The 24694-nt window shown below is 39.8% G+C and overlaps 1 protein-coding gene across 2 annotated transcripts in view; it reads right to left on the bottom strand.

Moving 5' to 3' along the window:
* Positions 1-24694, bottom strand: part of LOC122661169 (IAA-amino acid hydrolase ILR1-like 5) — a 60882-nt gene that overhangs the window by 5683 nt on the left and 30505 nt on the right. For both annotated transcript variants that reach the window (XM_043856513.1, XM_043856506.1), the window contains exon 6: positions 6549-6677. In XM_043856513.1, coding sequence (XP_043712448.1) covers positions 6549-6677 — 129 coding nt within the window. The remainder of the gene's footprint in view (positions 1-6548; positions 6678-24694) is intronic.

Here is a 24694-nt window from a genome sequence, read left to right as displayed (position 1 = left end):
TCTTCACTACGAACATATGGTATCTCAATTGTTTTATCTTGGACCTTTTCACGCACAAAGTGGCAATCTACTTCTGTGCTTAGTGCTTTCATGAAAGACGGGGTTTGAGGCGATATGAGTGACTGTTTGACTGTCACAAAACGGCTTTGTAGGCTTGGACACAGCCTCACACCCCAATTCTTGTAAGAGCAATCGAAGCTACACAATTTCACTAGTGGCAGAGGCCATGGCCCGGTATTCTGCCTCTGCACTTGAGCGAGCCACCACATTTTGTTTTTTACTCTTCCAAGTAACAATATTACCACCAACAAACGTACAGAATCCGGTGGTAGATTTTCTGTCCTCAGGGCTCCCAGCCCAATCTACATCAATGTACCCAACGATCTGGGTGTGCCCATTGTTCTTCATCAAGATCCCTCTTCCTGGAGAGGTTTTCAAATAGCGAAGTAGGTGATTGACAACCTCCATGTGACCCTGAGTGGGAGCCTGCATGAACTGACTCACGTAACTAACGGCATAGGCGATGTCAAGTCTAGTGATGGTTAAGTAAATCAAACGCCCTACCAATTGTTGATATCGCCTAGGATCACTCAAAAGAGTATTATTAGTTTTAAATTTGTCACTGTGGTTTATAGGCACACTAGCAGGTTTAGCTCCAATTTTTCCAGTCTCTTTCAACAGATCCAAAGTATATTTTCGTTGTGACAGGAACAGGCCTTTGTGTGAGCTAGCCACTTCAATGCCCAAAAAATATCTCAGTTTACCGAGATCTTTGATATCAAACTCTTGACTCAAATGCCGTTTGAGAGCTTCAATTTCGAACTGATTACTACCAGTAATGACAAGGTCATCAACATAAATCAGAACGACAACAATACCTTTGTCATTGTTCTTAACAAACATCGAGGAATCAGATTCACCTCTTTGAAAACCAAATTGGATGAGAGCAGTACTGAGCCTACCATACCAAGCACGTGGGGGCTGTTTAAGTCCGTATATGGCCTTTCTGAGCTTGCAAACCATCCCATCCCCATTTTGTAACGCATGGCCTAGAGGGAGATCCATATAAACCTCCTCTTCAAGGTCTCCATGTAGGAACGCATTTTTTACGTCCATTTGGAACAAAGACCATCCGCTATTCATAGCCATAGACATGAGTACCCGCACAGTATTCATTTTCACAACTGGGGCAAACGTTTCCTTATAATCGACGCCATAGGTTTGAGTGTACCCTTTGGCAACGAGACGAGCTTTATACCTCTCGATCGATCCATCACTGTTATATTTGATCTTATAGATCCAACGACAACCAACCGTACGCTTGCCGGCAGGTAACTTAACCACTTCCCAAGTGTGATTCCGATCAAGGGCTTGAAGTTCGTCCTTCATGGCATTCATCCACACACGATGGTTGCTTGCTTCTGCAAAACTGTTGGGCTCTTTATGTCTCTCAATAGCAGACAAGAAACTCCAAAAATTTGGAGAGATTCTGTCATATCCAACACAATCTTGGATGGGATGTTGAACCGTATGATAAGTGGCCATATCCCGAAGCCGAGTTAAAGGCTTAGGAACCCGGTTAGACTTGCGAACAGGAACCATGGTGGAACCCGCAGGAACAGGAACTTCTGGAATAGAAATTTCAGGAACTTCGGGCACAGGCACAGTCTCTGTCTCAGCCACAGGTGTGGGTTCAGCCATGTCTTCGTTGTCGGTGGTAGGTTCATCATCTCCAACATTATTATCACCATCATTATTCAAACTGTCACCTTGACTTTCAGCAGTAGGTAACGGGACAGGAGCAAATTCAACAGAGAAATCACTATAGTACTCCCCCTGAATTTGAGTCCTGTCCGGAAAAAACATATGAGCTTCATCAAAAATAACATCACGAGAGATGTAAAGACGTCGGGAACTGGGTTCATAACACTTGTAGCCCTTTTTAACAGAAGAGTAACCTACAAACACACACTTGCGTGCCCGGGGATCAAGCTTACTACTGGTTTGAGAATGGACATAACAAATGCAGCCAAAAACCCTCAAGTGAGAGAAACTAAACTTCCGACCATAAAAGACCTCCATAGGAGTCTTATAACCGATCTCCTTACTTGGAAGGCGATTAATAAGTAGCAGCTTGTAAGAACTGCATAAGCCCAATAGGACTTGGGTAAATGGCCAGAAAACATCAAAGCTCGGGTTACTTCAAGGAGGTGCCGATTTTTACGTTCGGCAACTCCATTCTGTTGAGGAGTGCCTACACAAGATGTCTGATGAACAATACCCAAGCTATGCAGAAATGACTGAAAAGGGTGATTGGTGTATTCAGTCCCATTATCAGTCCGTAAAATCTTGATGCAAGTATTAAATTGGTTGCGAATCATGGTGCAAAAAATTTGAAACACATGAAGAACCTCATTCTTCGACTTAAGCAAATAGATCCAAGTAGAACGAGATTTGTCTTCAATAAAAGTAATAAAATATTTGTAACCATTTATGGAATCAACAGGAGCACTCCCCCAAACGTCAGAATGAACTAAACCAAATAACTCACTTGATAACCGATTACTGTGAGAAAAAGGAAGTCTATGCTGTTTAGCAAAATGGCAAGGATCACAAGTACTAGAATCATGATTCAAAGACATATCAAGAGTATGTAAAATCTAGTCAGATGGGTGACCCAAGCGCAAGTGCCACAACTGAGAAGCTTCCGCTGTACTTTTCTTTGCAACAAAGGCACCTTCATGGAGATTTATAGTATAGAGACCATTCTGAAGTTGACCTTCACCAATCATCTTCCTGGTGACGCGATCCTGAAATACCACCTTTTGAGGAGAAAAAATAACATTGCAATTCCACTCTTTAGTACACTTGCTTACAGATAGCAAATTTGAAGATAAATCAGGAACAAGTAAGGCATCAGAATTTTTTGAAAAAATTTTAAGTTGCCCAACACCATGAGTAGGAACCTGCACTCCGTTAGCAACAGTAATTGGCGGGTAAGCAGTACTAATATTAGTGTTAAGCAACAGGTGTGAGGAACCACACATGTGATCAGTAGCACCAGAATCAACAATGAAACCATTTTTAGAAAGTGCAGATAAGGCATGAATATTACCAGATGTCTTGACCATATTTCCTGATTCAGTTGCAGAACTGACAGTGCCAGAGGAAGTCATCCCATGTGCCTGAAGCAGTTGTTGGAATTGATGAGCTAATGTTTCAAGTTTTGATTGGAAATCGGTGGAACTTGCCTGGGCCGCCACTTTAGACTCTTGGTTCTTATCTTTGCTTTGGCGAAGATGGGGATGGAGTGACCAACACCTATCCTTGGTGTGGCCATCACGATCACAATGATCACAATGAAACCGATTTTGACCTTTACCTTTTCCTTTGCCAGATCTAACGTTTTTGTCACTTTGCTGCTTGTTAGATGTAACATTATGAGCCGAGTTTTCAGAAGAATCTTTTTCAACAATGGACTCAGATTTCATAACCCGACACCTAGTTTCTTCTCTTTGGATTATGGAACACACAGAGGCAAAAGAAGGCAAAGTAGTGCTCATGAGAACTTGACGCTTAAGGTCCTCGTACTCAGGTTTAACACTGGCTAACAACTGAAAATTTTTGTCATGTTCTTCACGTTTAACATAATCAGCAATAATCTGAGTAGTAGGCCTATATTGACGAAGTTCGTCCCACTTTTTCTTTAGGTTCCCAAGGTGTTCAGTGAAAGATTGATTGGGACCTTGCTTGGATCGAGCAAGTTCCTGCTGCAACTCAAAGATGCAAGAAGCATTGTTTGCTTGGCCATACATTTCATTCAATGATTCCCATAAATTCTGGGCAGTATCCGAATATGCAAAAATCTCATAGACTTGTGACTCCATTGAATTAAAAATCCAGGTCAAGACCGATTGGTCATTGGCTTGCCAATCAGAAAATTCGGGATCCTCCTCAGGAGGGGCTTTAATCTGGCCATTAATATGGTCGAGTTTGGATCTGCCTCCAAGGGCAATGGTCACGGCTCTAGACCAAGGAAGGAAATTTCTCCCATTCAACACCATAGAAGTAAGACGCTGGCTGTTTGTTTCTTGCGCCACAGCCTTGGTGGAACCAGAGCCATTGCTGGTATCTTTACCACGAGTATTTTCTTTCTCAGATTCACCATCAGACATGGTGACAAAATGGAAAACAAAAGATCAAAGATAAAGATAAGAAGAAGCTTATCTGTAGAAGAGAACACTCAGCAGGCCAGACAATATGCCAACAGCAATCACCTCAACCGATCCTGCAATCACCCAGCAGCACCTTCGAATGAGGGAAAGGCCATCAAGGAGCGAAACAGCAAACGAACAGGCCAAGATTACACCCTCTCTGATACCACGTTTTAAGTTTCAGAGAATCAAACCACAAGAAGAACACACGAAGGTTTAACGAGGTTCGGCCATGGATGCCTACGTCCTCGGATCAAAACTCCCAAATCTTTTCTTATTACTTCATTGGGAAAAAGAATACAGATAAATAGAAGAGAATGAAAGAGAGTTGCCAAGAAAGAATACACAATAGAAGGCAACAAATATTCTGCACAATATTGACCGTATCTCCTTCCAAGAATAGGAAATCCGGATCAATCTTTCCAATGCCAACACTCTCTGGAACTGACCCGAAACCAACCGAACCGCTTTACACCCTTAGTATTGGCCTGCATACAGATACCGATACCCGCCCGGTCCTGTATCGGTGGAACGGTTCTTATTTAGGGGCAAATCTGTCCAAAAAATGAATTTCTTTTATCGAAATGGAGGGCAAAAGAATTTGATATGGTCAATACGCATCGTTATCGGACGAGACCAATATAGATTCCGATACAGATATTTATAACCATGCCCCATCCTTCTGCTTGTCAAACTTCTTGTTTTCCTCCCTTAATGACGGCAGCCATGGCTTTCTGCACCTCACCAGGGACCTTAGGGCATTTTGCCACAATCTTGTAACCATCATCCAGGTGCCATTTCAGTCTCGTGGCCCCACCTCCCATGATCTCCCCATAATAATTGCATTATGATGTTGTTTTGTCATTACCAATAGGTATGCCATGCCTCAATTCCGGGTCTCCCCCCTAATCAGCCATTGTGCAACCTTCTTACATCGCTACAACAAGAATGCACACATCAATAAGTTTTCTAAATCAATTAAGACTTCTAAAACAACAACAAACTTATTTCTTAATTTTCCCCAAGTACTCTATTTTTCCCAACTAATACTATTTTTTAAGAATTTTATAAAAATAATAATTACCTATTTGAAAAAATTAAGGAATGCAATAATAATCAGTATCAGTTGAAAACACATCAACAATATTTTAAAATTTTTATTTTTCAAACCAAAATAGAATAATTTCCATATTTCTCTTATTTTTTGGATTTTTAGAATAATTTAAAAAAAAATTTACAGAGAATAAATTTCAACTATGTGAAGTCATAGATAGGACAACAGTGTCTAACATATAAAAATATGAAGGCCAACCAATACATATTGACCCTATTTTTTTTCTTTCAAAAATTAGTTTAAATAATCAATTTTCCAAATCAAAAAATAAAAGATAAAATAGAAAATTAAATCCGACTCTGTGAAGTCGTAGATTGGTTTACAATGCCTAACATATAAAAAATTGAAGGCCAATCAATACATGTTTACCCTATTTTTTGCAACAATTAATTTAGGAGAAAAAGGTTTTACCTTCAAATTCGAATCTAGCACAAATCCACTCAAATCCAATAAATAATCAATGAAGATGCATTGTACTACCCCACAATGCCTCGATACAGCCAAATATCTAATGCCTCGACACAGCCAAATATCTGGCAGCTTTCGGTTGAAACTCCCTTCCGGTTGAAATTTTGTCAATTTTCCAACCATTTGAATAGAATTTTGTGAATTTATACATAGGATTGTAACGTTTTTGCTGAAACAACTGAAACATTTTGGCATTTCGACTGAAATTATGGTCGAAACTTGGTAATATTTACAAATCACATACAGTTTCGTTTCAAGCAAGCTCAAAACCGAAACATTTTTGTCAAAATTTTCAAACCTTGCCCTCGACTTGGAAAGATGATAATAAGACAAAGGGGGGCAGGGGGAATGAACAAAGCAAAATCCAATATATGATAGCCTCTATCTGTTGTTCCATCTCTTTGTTGTATATACTTTATTGCCCATATTTTTTCCTATTCTGTTTTGTTTATTTATTGGATCTGATTTCAACATCTGCATTCCACAATATTGTTGACATCATATGCTGTCTTTGATTTGAATAATTTTTTTAAATTAGAGTTTTTGTAATTGCATAGGATATAAGTGCAGTATTATTAGCAATATTATTCAGGTGAGTTATGCCATTTTAGGAATGGTATCACTGTGTGCAGAAATAAATATCAATTTTTGCACCAACCATTTTACATAATTGTTAACAGGAGATCAGGAAGAACAATAGTATACAGAAGGAAAAAAAGTAAAAACAACATGAAAGTCATGATAATAAATACCTCTTTTACCCTCTGCTGGAGTTGATGCAGGCCATCGATGGTGAGACTCCTCAAAGTGCCACCAAATTCAACGTATGAGGGAATGACATTTAATGTCGACCCTCCTCGTACATAGGTAACAGACAGTACCTTCAACAAAAAGCTAGTATCAGCAAGAAGTCACATAAGATACATTTGATCATCACTGGTAGCAGAAAATATAAACAATGTAAATAAAACGATGAGAACTATAGGGTGAAAACACAGCATAATGCGATTTGCTATCAAGCCTAATACTGCTGCAGAAAATAAGCTAGGTTATCTTTGCAGCAATCCCATCAATCAAGTGCGCAGAGAGATTAGGATGGATGGTTGAACAATGGGTGAATAGATCTATGATTCTAACACTTGAATGGTTCAGAATAGATGACAAATAGTTGCTACGAAACCATGGTAAAACAAACATCCCTAGACTGATAGCCAAGGAAAGCCAGACATCATTACATCCAACCATGCAGGTCACGTGGAAGCTCTTCATGAAACAATTAGATTAAGGCTCTGGAGGCTGTGGAAGGGGTCAATAGGACTGATATGACAGACTGCTTGTGCATTTCTTAACATTTCATGAAGTTTAATTTTGAAAAGTTTACAGGGACATGTGCTTAACTGCTTATCAGTAAACAGCTGAGATGGCTTTGAAGTTTGAATATGGTGCAATGGAGAAAGATAATCATATGGCCAACCCCAATTACTTGGAATAAGGCTTAGTTAAGTATGAAGTTGAGTTTTTGTCCCCCTCCCCCCCCCAACAAAAAACAAAAAAACAAAAAATAAATTTTGAGTTGACAAGGCTCACAGAGGAACAAGGAAATCGATATATGAAGTAAAGACATTATGCCAAAAAGGAAGTCTAAATTAATCAAACCTAGAAATACAATAGGAAAGACTATAAGGTAATTGAACTGAACCACAACACCTCAACGTTAGAAGGGGAAAAAAAGTATCACCCCTAAGTAACGCACCATATTGACACCCGGATGCGGTGTCAAGTAGGCAAGGGGTTCTCGTACAATGGACAAGTGCGAGTTAAGAAACCAGTCCAAAAGCGTAGGATTATATTAGCATCTTGGAACATTGGATCCTTAACGGGTAAGAGTCTAGAGTTGATAGATGTTATAAGGAGAAGAAGGATTAATATTGTATGTATTCAAGACACTAAATGGAAGAGTAAAAAAACCAGAGTATTAGACGGCTTTAAACTTTGGTATACGGGAAACCAAAGTAATAGAAATGGAGTGGGCATATTAGTGGACAAAGAACTAAAGAATGATGTGGTGGATGTTAAAAGATTTGGATATAGGATTATATCCATCAAGTTTGTATTGGAGAAAGAGGTTGTCAATATAATTGGCACTTACACACCCCAAGTAGGATTGGATGAAAGTAGTAAGTTACAATTTTGGTAATATGGATGAATATAGCGTAATGTTTTAGTTAAGGAGAAAAGATTATCATAGGGGGTGACTAAATGGACATATTGGAAGAGATCATAGAGGCTATAAAGGCATACATGGAGGTTATGGAATCTCAGAGAGGAATGAGGAAGGGATCTTAGTTTTAGACTTTGCGGTGTATGATTTTTCTATTGTGAATACCTTCTTTGAGAAGAGAGAAGAGAATTTAGTTGCCTAAAAAAGAGGGCATCATACCAGCCAAATAGATTTCTTCCTAGTTAAGGTTATGGACAAGAGAGGCAATAGTATTTATGGATCAAGGGTAAACTTGGAAGCAAATATATGATATGGGGCAAAAAACGAATTAAGGGAGAAGAGAGGGGTAAATATGTAAGTTGAGAAATAAAAGAATTAAAACCCAACAAATAGTGGGGTCTTCTTTAACCTTCGGCAAACACAACCAAAACACAACTAGCGGAGGAGTGCCCTCTTGCATTCGATCTGGTTCTTCACAAGGAGCTTCAAATCTCTTGAAATTTTAGGAGCAGGCCTGCAATCGCCAGTCCTATGGAATCCAACTCACTAAATTCCCAAAACACAAGAAACATTTGAGAATAAAATATCTGAAAAGGAACCTGGTGGAAGGACTGAAACAGCTATAAGAATGGACTTAGTTCTCTGTACAGAAAGACTATTAAAGGAATCATATTGAGGGCATTAGGTCACCTATGGAAGAGTGACTTACAAACAGAATATTCAGCTCAATGAAAAACCAAGGGCAAAGAAATATGAAGCTCTGTATAACAATTTGAACAAAAGGGAAGGGGGAAAAGCTATCTATAAGATGGCTAGGATGAGAGAAAGGAAGTTTAGAGATTTCGACCGTGTTAGATGTATTAAAAGTGAAGATGGTAGAATACTAATAAGTGATGAGGATATTAAGGAGAGATGGAGAGAGTACTTCCACAGCCTACTAAATGATGATATTCCAAGTAAAAGTGCACCAGAAGATTGCATTACTCATCTAGACAACACATATCGTAGATATATACACAAAATTAGGGTGCTTGAAGTAAAAAAAGCCTTAAGACAGATGAAAATAGGCAAAGCAACAGGCCCAAACGGCGCCCCAATAGAAATGTGGAAGAGCTTAGGAATCTGTGGTTTATCTTGGTTAACCAAGCTGTTTAATATGATTATGAGCACAAGGAAAATGGAAGAGAAGCATTATGATCCCAAACCAAAAAAGAAGTGATATTCAGAGCTGCAATAACTATAGAGGCATAAAACTATTGAGTCATACTATGAAGTTATGGGAAAGAGTTATTGAATCTCACCTGGGAAAAGAATCTACTATTTTAGAGAACCAATTTGGTTATATGCTAGGAAGATCCATGATAGAAGCTATTTTCTTACTTAGAAGCTTCATGGAAAGATTTAGAGAGGACAAGAAGGATCTCTATATGGTTTTTATTAACCTAGAAAAGGCATACGATAGAGTCCCTAGAAAGTTAATCTGGAATATACTAGAGAAGAGAAGGATTTCAAGTAAATACGTGGACATAATTAAAGATATGTATGATGGTGTGGTAACTAGCATAAGAACTGTAGGGGGTAAAGTGAATTCCCAATCTCAATTGGGTTACATTAAGTATCAGCCTTAAGTCCTTATTTGTTTGCGCTTATCATAGATGATTTTAACCAGAGGCATTCAAGATAAGGTTCCTTGGTGTATGCTTTTTGCTGATGATATTGTTGTGGTGGATGAGACAAGAGCAGGGATCAATGCCAAATTGGAGCTATGGAGAATCAACAACAACAATAACTCAGCCTTATCCCAACTAAATGGGGTCAGCTACATCGTTCCTTGGAATCAAAAGGTTTTAAGATAAGTAGAACCAAAACAAAGTAAATGGTGTGTAATTTTAGTCATACTAAGACAGTTAATGATGTGGTGAGAACTGAAGATAGGGAGATTCCACAAAGTGATTGTTGAATTCTGTTTGAGTTAAAATAAAACCGCAAGCGTACGGGTCAATCGTAGCTACGGGTCGAACAAGAGGAGATATACGCCACTCTATTTAACTAACTTACAAGTAATGCAAAGTGAACCAAATTAAAGTGTTAAATTAAACTAATTAAACTAACGAAAATCAATGCATCCTAACTCATAAGCATTTAACAAAATTAAGGGATTAAATCGGCGTCCTAACACATGAGCATCTAACCTATCAAACTAAAGCGAATTGAAATGAATAGAAATGCAGCCACAAATACTAACCACATAAAAAGAAATAAAGGAATAAAAATGCATCCATAAACCACAACCATATAAAATTAAAATAAAAGAAATAGAGGGGGAAGAAGAAGAAGATAGAGAGAGATAGAGGAGATGGAGAATGAGATTGAGAGTTTAGATAGTAAAACCTAGATGTGCTTGTATGAATGTAATTGAAAAGCTTGAATACTTGCATAAACTTACCATGGCCTCCTTTTCTAAATCTTCAAGTCTTATCATCAACTTAAGAACTTAGACTAGAAGGCTTAAAACCTAAACTAGAATTAAGAAATTACAACCCAATTGAAGACTTAAATTGAAATTAAAGCAGAAACAAAACCTATTATAACCATTAACTAAAAATCATAAAAGCAAACTAGAACTTAGAAAAGCCAAAAATCACAATTAGAAGAAGAAGAAGAGAAGAAATTTCACTAAGTGAATGAACAATTTTTACAAGAGAGGTAGGGGGTATTTATAGGTGGAAGAGAGAAGATGGAAGTGTAGGAGAAATATTCCCTAAGAAAAAAGAATATTCTCTTCTCTTTCCTCTTTTACAATGCCTTGAATCCTAAGAAAAAAGAAAAAAAATAGAAAGAAGAAGAAGAGAAGATTGTTTACATAGACCTTCTATTTCTAGTAAAGTAAACTTCCAATTCTAACAAGTGCTTCATTTTCTTTGTAGATATCTTCTCCAAGCAATAAAATCAAAGCATCTTTGATTTTTCAACCTTCCATAGATGAGAAAATATAAATCTATCCCAAGTAGAATTTCAAAAGTGCCCTTGAGAAGTTGGAGGAGAGAGAGAGTAAGGGTGATGACTAGGATTCCTTCAAAAATAAATAAAATACCCATTCTGTCCTTCAGAAAACGTGGAGCATGGGGTGCTTATATAGGCCTCACCATTGTGTTCCTTGAGAAAAATCACCCAAAATAGACCCAAATTTCGTCCAATTCGGAGTTGGGGAGCCCAAGATATCTCCAGTTGAAGTTGGACTGTCCAGAGCTTTCCAAATGGAATCTTTCGGGTTCAGTAAAGTAACTTCTAATAATTGCATTAAGGCCCCTAGAATCCGAATTTTGCTTTACTTTGTCCCCGTCCGACTGTCAATAATTATAAATAAACCCCTACAGACCATTTTCGCACGTCGTTACGGAAACGGCCATAACTTATTCGTTTCAACTCGGAATCAAGTGCCGTTTGAACCGTTGCGAAGCTGACTCGATGGGCTATGCATCCATACTATTAGCACCTCTAAAAAGCTTTAAAACATCTCCTTAGCATCATCTCCTCCATTTTCACAATAATTCACCTAAACCCTGAAAAGCACAAGGAAGCACCGAGTAACTCTGTCCAATGTGATAAAATGTATGCTTTATTCTCTAAGATTTCACACATAAATGTGCTCATCAGATTCCCCCACACTTGAACGTTACTTGTCCTCAAGTAAAGCAAAAGATAAACTAACTTAGAATGCAAAAAAAAATCCTAACTCACTTTCGTAGAAATCACGGTTGCACTTAGTATGTGCAACAAGCCTTTCAACCCCTAGGTTACCCCTAGTGGACGAATTGTGTCTCGTGGGTGTTTGCAGTGAATATACACCCAAAATTCAATAAATTAAATAAAAAAGAATGATGTAAATTTTTCTCATGGCATAAGTAAGATAGGGCACACAATCTCAGAGAAATACTCAACTAAAGATTAAGGAGCCAAAGGTTCCCCCACACTTGAATTTTATCACCCCACATCAATTCAAGTAACAAGCATGCATCAAGGTCAAGAGATCTCCTCATATTTTCTGAACACTACTCACCTTCAAGTAAACCACTCATAGCACTGATGGAACCAAAGACTTAGGCATTGAGTATTTTTTACCATACTTTCTTTTCCAGGCATTAAGGCAAAGCTTTTTTTTTTTTTTCTTTCTTTCTTTCTTAACAACAAACTCTTTTTCTACTCTACTACTGTTCTCTGAATGACATAGTGGAGCATACACCAGACACCCAAATACTTGGTAGCTTTGCTTTTTGCATGTATCCATAAGACATTGAGACATTGATGCAAGAGTTTTTTTTTTTTTTTTTTGAGTTTCCTTCCAAGGAATTTCGATCAAGTCACCCTGCTTCATGAGGCACAATGCCCTATCTAGTCCCAAGGAATTCCACTTTTCTTTCTGTTTCTCTTTTTTGTTTTTCATTTACTTTCACTTTCATGCCTTGCCACAAACAAATTGGTCTCAACTACTAGCCAAAAGATCAAAGGGGTCTATAAACACATAGAGGAATCTAACCATCACATCAAGTAGCACTCATATTTTCAAACTCAATCCCCATCACCGGATACAAACCAACTACCATCCTTGAAAAGGGATTTTTTTATTATTTCGCATGCTAGGGCACCTAATTCCCTCTCACTCTCGCTTTGTAAATCGAAGAGACTTATGCACATAACCAAAAACTATCGCCACAATCAAAATTCACAAAATTCACAATTAAAGTCCAACACACCCCCCCCCCCACTTAATTCATGTAGTGTCTTCAATGCATGCAGAAAAGAAAGAATAAGGACAAGGGAGGGAATACATACCAGGATATCAGGGGTCAAGGTAAAGAGGCTCATGGAGATCCATGACCTCTTCTTCAACTGGAGTAGGCATCTCTATGTACGGCTTCAATCTTTGGCCATTGACCTTGAAAGTAGCTCATGTACTTGGATTGAGGACTTCAACGACCCAGAGGATAAGCTTTTGAACAATATAGGGGCCATCCCATCTAGAACGCAGCTTACTTGGAAAGATATACAAACGAGAATTGTACAACAAAACTTTCTGGCCTACCTCAAAAGATTTTCTCAAAATATGCCTATCATGGAAAGCCTTGGTTTTTTCCTTGTAAATCCGGACATTCTCATATGCCTCATTCCTAAGCTCTTCCAACTCGGATAGTTGGAGTTTCCTATGGGCACTGCGGTGGGTAGGTCAAAGTTAAGCTTCTGATAGCCCAAAAGGCCTTGTGCTCAATCTCTACGGTAAGTGACATGCCTTTCCATACACCGACGGCAGTACGGAGATTGACCAAGATCGGTCTTGAAGGCTGTCCTATGGGCCCACAATGCATCTACCAACCGGTTAGACCAATCCTTGCGGTTTGGGTTGATGGTTTTCTCAAGAATTTGCTTGATCTGCCTATTTGAAACCTCAACCTGGCCACTGGTCTGGGGATGGTAGGGTGTGGCCAACTTATGGACGACACCATACTTTCTCATGAGGGCCTCAAAAGGCCGATTACAAAAATGCTTGCCCTGATCACTAATGATAGCCCGGGGAGTACCAAAACAGAAGAAGATGTTCTCCTTCAAAATTTCACAACCACCTTGTGGTCATCGGTCTTACAAGCAATCGCCTCAATCCATTTGGACACATAGTCCACAAGAAGTAATATGTACAGGTTACCAAAAGAGTTAGGGAAAGGCCCCATGAAATCAATACCCCATACATCAAACACCTCAACCACCAGAATTGGGTTGAGGGGCATCATATTTCTCTTAGTATGACGCCCTAAGGATTGGCATGAAGAACATGCCTTACAATAAGTAAAAACGTCTTTAAACAGACTAGGCCAATAAAATCCACACTGTAAAACCTTGGCCGCAGTCTTATTAGGCCCAAAATGGCCTCCACAAGCCTGATCATGGCAAAAAGATAAGACAGATTTTGCTTATGATCAGAGGCACATCTCCGGATTACTTGATCCGGGCAGGTCTTAAAAAGATAAGGATCATCCCAAAAGAAATGCTTAACTTGTGAAAAGAAACGATTCTTATCTTGGGTGGACCAATGTGCAGATGTCACACCAACGGATAATTAACAATGTCGAAGAAACCAAGGTTCACTAGACAATCGCAATCGATACTCATCAAGAAAATTCTCGTTGACCGGAGAATCAACAATCAAGAATTAGGCAGCCGGGATATAGATGGTCCGAACCAAATTTTCACACCCTTTCTTATCCCCAATTTCAAGATCAAATTCTTGTAACAAAAGGACCCACCTAATGAGGCGAGCCTTGGCATCTTTCTTCTCGCACAAGATATTTGATAGTCGCTGGTCGTATAAACAATCACATGTGATCCAACCAAGTAGGGCCTAAACTTTTCTAAAGCAAACACAACAGCTAAAAATTCTTTCTCAGTGGTGGTATAATTAAGTTGTGCATCATTAAGAGTCTGACTTGCATAATAAATCACATAGGGCAATTTGTTGATTCTTTGCCTAAGAACAACCCCTATAGCAAAATCAGAAGCATCGCACATAAGCTCAAATGAAACTGTCCAAGTTGGAGTTTGAATAATGGGGGCTGCGGTCAAAGCTCTTTTCAATTGCTCAAAACTATCATGACACTCAGAAGAGAAATCAAATGGGCAGTCCTTTGCCAAAAGAGAAGTGAGAGGTCTAGCTATCTGGCTAAAGTCCTTGATGAATCTCCTGTAAAAACCTGCATGGCCAAGAAAAGATCTAATGTCCTTCACACTCTTGGGTGGTTGTAAATTGACAATAAGGTCCACCTTAGATCTATCAACCTTAATCCCTTCTTTGGACACAATGTGACCAAGAACTATGCCTTGCTTTACCATGAAGTGGCACTTCTCCCAATTCAGGACCAAGTTCTTTTCTATGCATCTTTTAAGAACCAAAGAGAGATGATGCAAGCAATTAGAAAAAGTAGAGCCGTGAATAGAAAAATCATCCATAAACACCTCTAGGAAGTGCTCTACCATATCAAAAAAGATACTCATCATGCACCTTTGGAATGTAGCAGGGGCATTGCAAAGCCCAAAAGGCATACGCCGGTAAGCAAAGGTTCCATAAGGGCATGTGAAAGTGGTCTTGTGTTGGCCCTCTAGAGCAATAGGAATTTGGTTATAGCCTGCATAACCATTAAGAAAACAATAATATTCATGGCCAGCTAGTCTCTCTAACATCTGATCAATAAAAGGCAAGGGGAAGTGGTCTTTTCAAGTTACCGCATTCAATTTCCTACAGTCAATGCACACTCTCCAACTCGTTTGGATACGGGTTGGAATCAACTCATTATTGGCATTCTCAACTACAGTGGCGACTCCTTTCTTAGGCACAACCTGCACAGGACTCACCCATTGGCTATCAGAAATAGGATAAATGACGCCATGATCCAAGTACTTTAGGATCTCTTTCTTGATTGCCTCTTTCATCACAGGATTAGCCCTCCTTTGGGGTTCCGTAGAAGATTTGGAACTCTCCATCAGATGTATATGATGTTAAACAATGGAGGGGCTAATACCTTTGATGTCAGACATGGTCCAACCTATGGCTTCCTTATGGTCCTTTAGAAGCTTAATCAACTCTTCTTCCTGAATAGAAGTCAAATCAGAAGCAATAATAACAGGAAGAGTATGATCATGTCCTAAGAAGGCATACTTGAGGTTAGAGGGCAATGCCTTTAACTCTAATGTAGGGGGCTCAATAATAGAGGATTTGGGAATGGAAGTGGATAGGGGTCCAAGGGGCTCCAAAGGTGGTTGGATGCTCCAGACCTTAGATAAGGGAGTATCATCAATACCCTCCAATTCCTGCATACATTCTTGAAATCCCGAATCAAAATCAATCTCAAAGAACGTATCAATATCATCGGAAAATCCTTGAAGCATATGCACCTTGTCATCCATTTCAGGCTGCTTGCCCAACCTAAACACATTGAGTCAACAGTAGTATTGCCAAAAGATAATTTCATGAGACCATTCCTGCAATTGATTAAAGCATTACTGGTAGCTAGGAATGGCCTACCCAAGATGATAGGGATTTGGTCCTTGAAATTGGCAGTAGGTTGGGAATCTAAAACAATAAAGTCCACAGGAAAAATAAATTCCCCAACCTTCAACAGGACATCCTCAATCATTCCCTTAGGAACTTTAACCGACCGATCTGCAAGCTGAAGAGTGATTTTGGTGGGTTTCAATTCTCCCAATCCCAGTTGTTGGTAGACATGAAAGGGTAAGAGGTTCACACTTGCACTAAGGTCCAATAATGCATGATCAATAGTAGTATTCCCTATAGTGCAAGAGATGGTGGGGCTGCCAGGATCCTTATGCTTGGCTGCTACTGACTGCGAGATGAGAGAACTGATGTTAGCAGCCAAGAATGCCTTTTTGGGCACATTGGTGGTCCGCTTTTGGGTGCATAAGTCTTTGAGGACTTTAGCATAAGTGGGGATTTGGGCAATGGCATCCAACAAAGGGATATTCACCTGAACCTGTATGAACACATCCAATATTTTCTCCACAGAAGTAGATTTCTTGCTAACCAACCTATTTGGGAAAGGGGCAGGTGGGGTATAAATTCTTTCAGGGTTGGGCTTTTTAACTTCCTCAACAGAATCCTCTTTGGTTTCCTCAACCGAATCATCTAGAATATTTTCAGGTTCATTAGACGAACTTGGAACAGTAGGCATTTCAATGGCCTCTTCAGAAGGGGGAGAGTCAACAGGAGTATGAGATGGTAAAGACTGAGGTGCACTAGCCTGTTGATACTCACGGCCACTCCTTAAAGCATAAACAACATTTACCTGTCTGGAGGGCCCTTGGTGCTGTTGGCCTTGTGCAACATTGGTTGGAGGAGCTTGGGTACCTTGCTGAATATGAACCTGATGCCTAGGATTCGGCTCAGGTTGGCTTGGTAACTTCCCTGTTTCCCTCTCATGCAAGATTGTGACAAGCTGGGTGAGTTGTTTCTCCATGTTATTGTGGCTTGTCATGAGAAGAGCTATCTTGTTGTCCATCTCATTCAGTCTTGTTGCCTCTCCTGTATTGGTAAACCCTGGGGGTTGCTGATAAGGTGCAAGGAGAGGAGGCCTAGCAGAATTAATAGAAGGTCCTGGATGAAGACGAGGGGGAAAAGGGTTAGGAGACAGCCCTTGGTTTTGTGATGCAAAATTGGGCCTTTGGACACCAGGCTGGCCTTGATGGTTAAAGTTGGATGGGCCTTAATGTAGTCCTCGGTAGGAATAGTCCCACTAGGAGCCAGGGAATGGGGTCACACACTAGGGCTGGCCGATTGGGACAGCATAGGCAAAGTTAGGGCAGAATTAGGGTTAAAACTAGGGGTTTGAGTTAGGGCTTTATGTAGTAATGACATGCAGGTTTTTAGGAAGCTAATAGTAAAGGTTTAATTATGATTGAATAAGAAATTAAAATTCTGGAATTCTAGGGTTAGGGTTTCGGGTTTTGGGAATGAAAGGAATGAAGGGATTTAGGGTTCTAGGGGGAAACAGGTCAAGGGCTTCTGGCCGAGTGTCACAGATGTGGGGAAGGTGATTCGGTGGGAGTTTGGCTGGCTGGTTAGGTCTAGATAGGTTTTAGGTCTTAATGGTGAGGGAGGGAATTAGGGTTTTTAATGGACAGTTGTGGCTGCTGGTTGGGTCGAGTGGAGGAACTGATATGGGGAGGCTATGGTCTAATTTGTGATGAACATGGATGAGGGATGAATGCTGGAATGTAATTAGAGAAACTAGGGTTTGGGGAAATCGATTAGGTTAGATGGAGGAAGAAAAAAGGAAGAATACAGTTGCAGAAATTTGTAAACTTACTGGAATTGCAGAACTTCAATGGCGAGCAACCTTGAAGAGCTTGATTGAAGGAGAAGATGGACCTCCCGATCTGCGAGATGCAAGGAATCGCCGGATTCCTCCAGCCCTAGCCCTTGATATAACTCACAAGGGGATCCTTGATATTACCCACAAGGAACACTCTCAAAGAGCAACACAACAGATCATAGAGAGATAAAGAAACGAAAATTTTAAAACATAATAGGTGGGGAGCCTCCCACGAAATATCTATTTATAATAAAAGGGGGGGGGCAAAAGGCCTTACAAATAATCAATCTAAAAGCAAATCCTAGTCAGATTAGGAGTGGGAATTCCTAATCTGAATCCTAATCACAAACATAAAACATAATAGACTTATACTCTAAATAGGAGTATAAGCTTAAACAAATAAAATAAAAAAAACACCTATCCCTCTAAAATCGGGAAGGAGAACTTAAGAAAATAAATATAAAAAGACTGTTTTAACCCTGTCATAAGAAAAGTAAAAAGGCTCCAACGAAAATCAAAGAACAACCAATTAAATCATGGTTTCGGCTTCTGCATCAACTCTCCCCGACTTAGAAACATTCATCTCCGATGAATGGGTGAAATCCATGCAACGCTCTGGCAACTTGGGGTTGAGCTTGTTGACTTCATGAATGGGAGTCCACGTACCATGCTTGTGTGAAGAAACTCGTCCACGAACCTTGTGATGAGGAGGAAGTAACATGTGGGCAGCAGCTTCAACACTTCCCTGGCAGAATTCTGTTGAAGTTATAACAGTGGGAATATGGTCTTCAAGTCGTGGGGCCTTCTCTTCGAAGAACCAAGGGGGCATCACAAAATCTCCATAGGGTCTTCAATATTTATAACCTTCTCATTCAGCCCCACCTCTTCAAGAACAGCAACTTGCTTGATAGTGTCTCCCTGTGAAATGTTCCCAATTACCTTGTCACAATCAACCGCATCATCCATTAGAACTGGAGCAATTGTATGGACACCTTGAGCACCACCATCTAGATCTTCAAGGTGACAATCTAAGTCTTCATCACTATCAGGGGGTAGTGCATATATGCCATGCTCATCGTGCTCTTCAGAGGTTTCCTCTACCTTAGCAGCCACATTAACAGGTCTATGCTTTTGTGGGCAATCTTTGGCATAGTGCCCAAGTTCATTGCAATGGAAACACTTGTGGGGTTCATTGCTGTCCATGGGAGCTTTACCTTTATGATCAGCACATGGAGGACGGGAAGAACTACCAGCAGAGTAGCCTGATCGAGTAGGACCAGCAGTAGAATTTCCAGTTCGATTGTGACTAGTGGTAGTCGACTTGAATGCTGAAAAAGTTTTGACAATACCCTCAGTGGAAGAATCAAATCCTCTATTCCCAACTAATAATTCTTCAGCCTTCAATGCCTTCTCAAAACAGTCCTTGATGTCCAGAACATCAACAACTCCAATAGCTCTAATAATATCAAATCTCAATCCCAACCGGAATCGGGACAACATCTGAGTAGCACTTTCTATTGTGTCAGTGCGAGATGAGAGAGAGTCAAACTTTTGCATGTACTCGGATACAGTCATGTTCCCTTGACGAAGGGAGTTGAATTGATCTTGCATCTGAGCGGTGTAATGTCTTGGTAAGTACTTCTCTTTCAAATCATACTTCATATCCTCCCAGTTGGTAGGTGCTTTACCTTCACGTTCCATGTCCCGCTCTGCCTTGCGCTACCATTCTCGAGCAGAGCCAATTAGTTTAGTGCGTGCCAGTCTCATCTTTCGGTCTTCAAGCAAATTATACCAGTCAAAGTAATCATCTAGGGCAGCAAGCCAGTCATAGAATTTTTGTGGATCACCATGCCCATCATACTCTTTCAATTCTAGCTTGACCTTTTGTGTATCGAACCGCCGATTAGTAGCTTCATCTCCAGTGAAGTAGGACCTCAAATATTCCTCAAAGTTAGGTCTTCGAGGTGCTTCAGTAGTTCTGTCTCTATCTTCTCTGTAGTCATCTCTGTCATACCTACGTCGATCCCTGTAGTCTCGGTCATGTCTAGACTGATCTCTGTGGTCCCTGTAACGTCTGGGATGATCTCTGTGATGTTCATCCCTTCCCAGAGTTCCATGAACTTCCGAACGGACTTGGAGTCTATCCTCCTCTACGTATAGAGGGTTGTTTACAATAGACACAGCATGCCTTTGTTCCATGGCTGTCATTCGATCACTAAGAGCTTGCTGGTCTGTGGAGATCTTCTGCAGCATAGTCATGATTGCAGTAAGGCAATCGGGTGGGGGTGGTTGTGTAGGATACACAACAGGGTTGCCTTGTCCTTCCATAGCTCTGATACCAATTAATGTAGTCCTAGATAGGAATAGTCCCACTAGGAGCCAGGGAATGGGGTCACACACTAGGGCTGGCCGACTGGGACAGCATAGGCAAAGTTAGGGCAGAATTAGGGTTAAAACTAGGGGTTTGAGTTAGGGCTTTATGTAGTAATGACACGCAGGTTTTTAGGAAGCTAATGGTAAAGGTTTAATTAGGATTGAATAAGAAATTAAAATTCTGGAATTCTAGGGTTAGGGTTTCGGGTTTTGGGAATGAAAGGAATGAAGGGATTTAGGGTTTCTAGGGGGAAACAGGTCAAGGGCTTCTGGCCGAGTGTCACAGATGTGGGGAAGGTGATTCGGTGGGAGTTTGGTGAGGTTTGGCTGGCTGGTTAGGTCTAGATAGGTTTTAGGGTTTTAGGTCTTAATGGTGAGGGAGGGAATTAGGGTTTTTAATGGACAATTGTGGCTTCTGGTTGGGTCGAGTGGAGGAACTGATATGGGGAGGCTATGGTCTAATTTGTGATGAACATGGATGAGGGATGAATGCTGGAATGTAATTAGAGAAACTAGGGTTTGGGGAAATCGATTAGGTTAGATGGAGGAAGAAGAAAGGAAGAATACAGTTGCAGAAATTTGTAAACTTACTGGAATTGCAGAACTTCAATGGCAGTAACCTTGAAGAGCTTGATTGAAGGAGAAGATGGACCTCCCGATCTGCGAGATGCAAGGAGTCGCCGGATTCCTCCAGCCCTAGCCCTTGATATTACTCACAAGGGGATCCTTGATATTACCCACAAGGAACACTCTCAAAGAGCAACAGCATAGAGAAACGAAAATTTTAAAACATAATAGGTGGGGGAGCCTCCCACGAAATATCTATTTATAATAAAAGGGGGGGGGGCAAAAGGCCTTACAAATAATCAATCTAAAAGCAAATCCTAGTTAGATTAGGAGTGGGAATTCTTAATCTGAATCCTAATCACAAACATAAAACATAATAGACTTATACTCTAAATAGGAGTATAAGCTTAAACAAATAAAATAAAATAAATACCTATCCCTCTAAAATCGTGGCGGGAGAACTTAAGAAAATAAATATAAAAAGACTGTTTTAACCCTATCATAAGAAAAGTAAAAAGGCTCCAACGAAAATCAAAGAACAGCCAATTAAATCATGGTTTCGGCTTCTGCATCAGGCCTGCTTGGTTCCCTTGATTCCAGGAGAAATTGGGGTGATTTCTCCATCCTGGATTGTAAGTATTGCTATATGGGTTATTTTGGTAGAGAGCACTTACATTCTCAATACTAGAATTGCCCACCAAGGGGTTGGGGCATTCCTCAAAAAGGTATCCAGGGGTTTGGCACCAACTGCATACCGACACATGGTTGACCTGATTAACTGGTATAGACTCTTTAAGAACTATGGACTCCAACCGTTTTATGAGGCTGTCAAGTTTGGCCTCCTTGGCTGGCATACCCTCAATGAGATACCCCTTAGTGGTCCTTTCAGCCTCTTGGGAAGATTCTCATTCCCTAGTCTTATCAGCCAAGTTGGTTAAGAATGTCCATGCATCATTCTCCTCAGAAAAAGAAGTAAAGCCTGTTGGACACATGGACTCTACAAGTTGCTTGGTCTGATAATCAATACCCTCATAAATAATTTGGCATAGTTGCCACAAGTCGAAACCATGGTGAGGGCATTCTAAGAGGAGGTCCTTGAATCTTTCCATGAATTTAGAAAAGGACTCATGTGGTTTCTGCCTGAACTGGAGGATGTCACTCTTAAGCTTATTGGTCTTGTGAAGAGGGAAGAATTTTCTCAAAAAGACAATGGTGACTCATCCCATGAATTAATGGAGTTTGTAGGCAGTCCATAAAGCCACTTCTTGGCCTGATCTTTCAGGGCAAAGGGTATAAACCTAAGCCTAACTGCATCATCAGTCAAATTCTAGACCTTAATTAGAACACAGACCTCCTCAAATTCCCCAAGGAAAAGATATGCATCCTCATTAGCCATCCCATGGAAATGGGGTAGCATGCTGATGAAGTTGGTCTTGAGTTCATAGTTATTCCCTATAACAACAGGCAGACTAATGCATGAGGGCTGTGCAGGCCTGGTGGGGTAGAACCTATCCTTAAGAGTCTTGGGTTGTTGGTCAACCATGGTCAAAGGTGGGGTTAAGGGTAGTAGAGGAGATGGTATTCTAATAAGATGATTAGATGAATCACGAGTCCACACCGTAGCCTCCTAAACAGATATGAGGTCTCCTTTGAAAAATTAAAGAAGATAAAAAAATAAAAGACTTAAGGAAAAAAAAATAGTAAAAATAAGAGGGAGCCCAAGGTAGATAGTGCATCTATCCCTCAAAAATCGAAACAATGGTTCCAAAACTGTAAGGATGCCATATAGGTTGACAGCAAGGGAACCCGTATAGTCTTCTATAGCCACCTACGACGACTCCAAATGGATTCTGATATAGAGTGGAGGACTACTATATGTTTATGTTTCCAACGCACTCACTATGTCGCTTTCCTGTTATCAAGAGTAGTCACCTCCAAAGATAAGTCACATGCCAATCCACCCAACCAAGTCAAGATGTAGCGTCATAGGTAACTTAATCCTATGAGGGACACCAAAAGATGGATGGTTGAAGCATATGAAGGACTTTAGATTGGGCGCACACTATTTGAAACAGAAGAGAAACAAGAAGGGGTTTTCAAAAACTTATTTTTTTTTTTTTTCAAAAAAAAAGAGAATAATAAACTAAAACACTTCGAACTCCTTAAAAATCAGATAAATAAAATGGACAATAATCTCCCCAGCAATGGCGCTAAAAACTTGTTTGAGTTAAAATAAAACCGCAAGCGTACGGGTCAATAGTAGCTACGGGTCGAACACGAGGAGGTATACGCCACTCTATTTAACTAACTTAAAAGTAATGCAAAGTGAACCAAATTAAAATGTTAAATTAAACTAATTAAACTAACGAAAATCAATGCATCCTAACTCATAAGCATCTAACAAAATTAAGGGATTAAATCGGCGTCCTAACACATGAGCATCTAACCGATCAAACTAAAGCAAATTGAAAGGAATAAAAAAATGCAGCCACACATACTAACCACATAAAAAGAAATAAGGGAATAAAAATGCATCCATAAACCACAACCATATAAAATTAAAATAAAAGAAATAGAGGGGAAGAAGAAGAAGATAGAGAGGGATAAAGGAGATGGAGAATGAGATTGAGAGTTTAGATAGTAAAACCTGGATGTGCTTGTATGAATGTAATTGAAAAGCTTGAATACTTGCATATACTTACCATGGCCTCCTTGTCTAAATCTTCAAGTCTTGTCATCAACTTAAGAACTTAGACTAGAAGGCTTAAAACCTAAACTAAAATTAAGAAATTACAACCCAATTGAAGACTTAAATTGAAATTACAGCATAAACAAAACCTACTATAACCATTAACCAAAAATCATAAAAGCAAACTAGAACTTAGAAAAACCAAAAATCACAAATTAGAAGGAGAAGAAGAGAAGAAATTTCACTAAGTGAATGAACAATTTTTACAAGAGAGGTAGGGGGTATTTATAGGTGGAAGAGAGGAGAAGAGAGAAGATGGAAGTATAGGAGAAATATTCCCTAAGAAAAAAAAATATTCTCTTCTCTTTCCTCTTTTACAATGCCTTGAATCCTAAGAAAAACGAAAAAAAATAGAAAGAAGAAGAAGAGAAGATTATTTACATAGACCTTCTATTTCTAGAAAAGTAAACTTCCAATTCTAACAAGTGCCTCCTTTTCTTTGTAGATATCTTCTCCAAGCAATAAAATCAAAGCATCTTTGATTTTTCAACCTTCCATAGATGAGAAAATATAAATCTATCCCAAGTAGAATTCCAGAAGTGCCCTTGAGAAGTTGGAGGAGAGAGAGAGAGAGAAAGGGTGATGACTAGGATTCCTTCAAGAATAAATAAAATACCCATTATGTCCTTCAGAAAACGTGGAGCATGGGATGCTTATATAGGCCTCACCATTGTGTTCCTTGCGAAAAATCACCCAAAATAGACCCAAATTTCGTCCAATTCGGAGTTGGGGAGCCCAAGATATCTCAAGTTGAAGTTGGACTGTCCAGAGCTTTCCAAATGGAATCTTTCGGGTACAGTAAAGTAACTTCTGATACTTGCGTTAAGGCCCCTGGAATCCGAATTCCGCTTCACTTTGTCCCCGTCCGACTGTCAATAATTATAAATAAACCCCTACAGACCATTTTCGCACGTCGTTATGGAAACGGCCATAACTTCTTCGTTTCAACTCGGAATCAAGTGCCGTTTGAACCGTTGCGAAGCTGACTCGATGGGCTATGCATCCATACTATTAACACCTCTAAAAAGCTTAAAAACATCTCCTTAGCATCATCTCCTCCATTTTCATAATAATTCACCTATACCCTGAAAAGCACAAGGAAGCACCGAGTAACTC

Source organism: Telopea speciosissima, chromosome 1 (assembly GCF_018873765.1).
Source record: "Telopea speciosissima isolate NSW1024214 ecotype Mountain lineage chromosome 1, Tspe_v1, whole genome shotgun sequence".
Taxonomy (NCBI): Eukaryota; Viridiplantae; Streptophyta; class Magnoliopsida; order Proteales; family Proteaceae; genus Telopea; species Telopea speciosissima.
The sequence above is the reverse complement of the archived record's forward strand: the minus strand, read 5'-3'. Positions and strand labels throughout refer to the sequence as shown.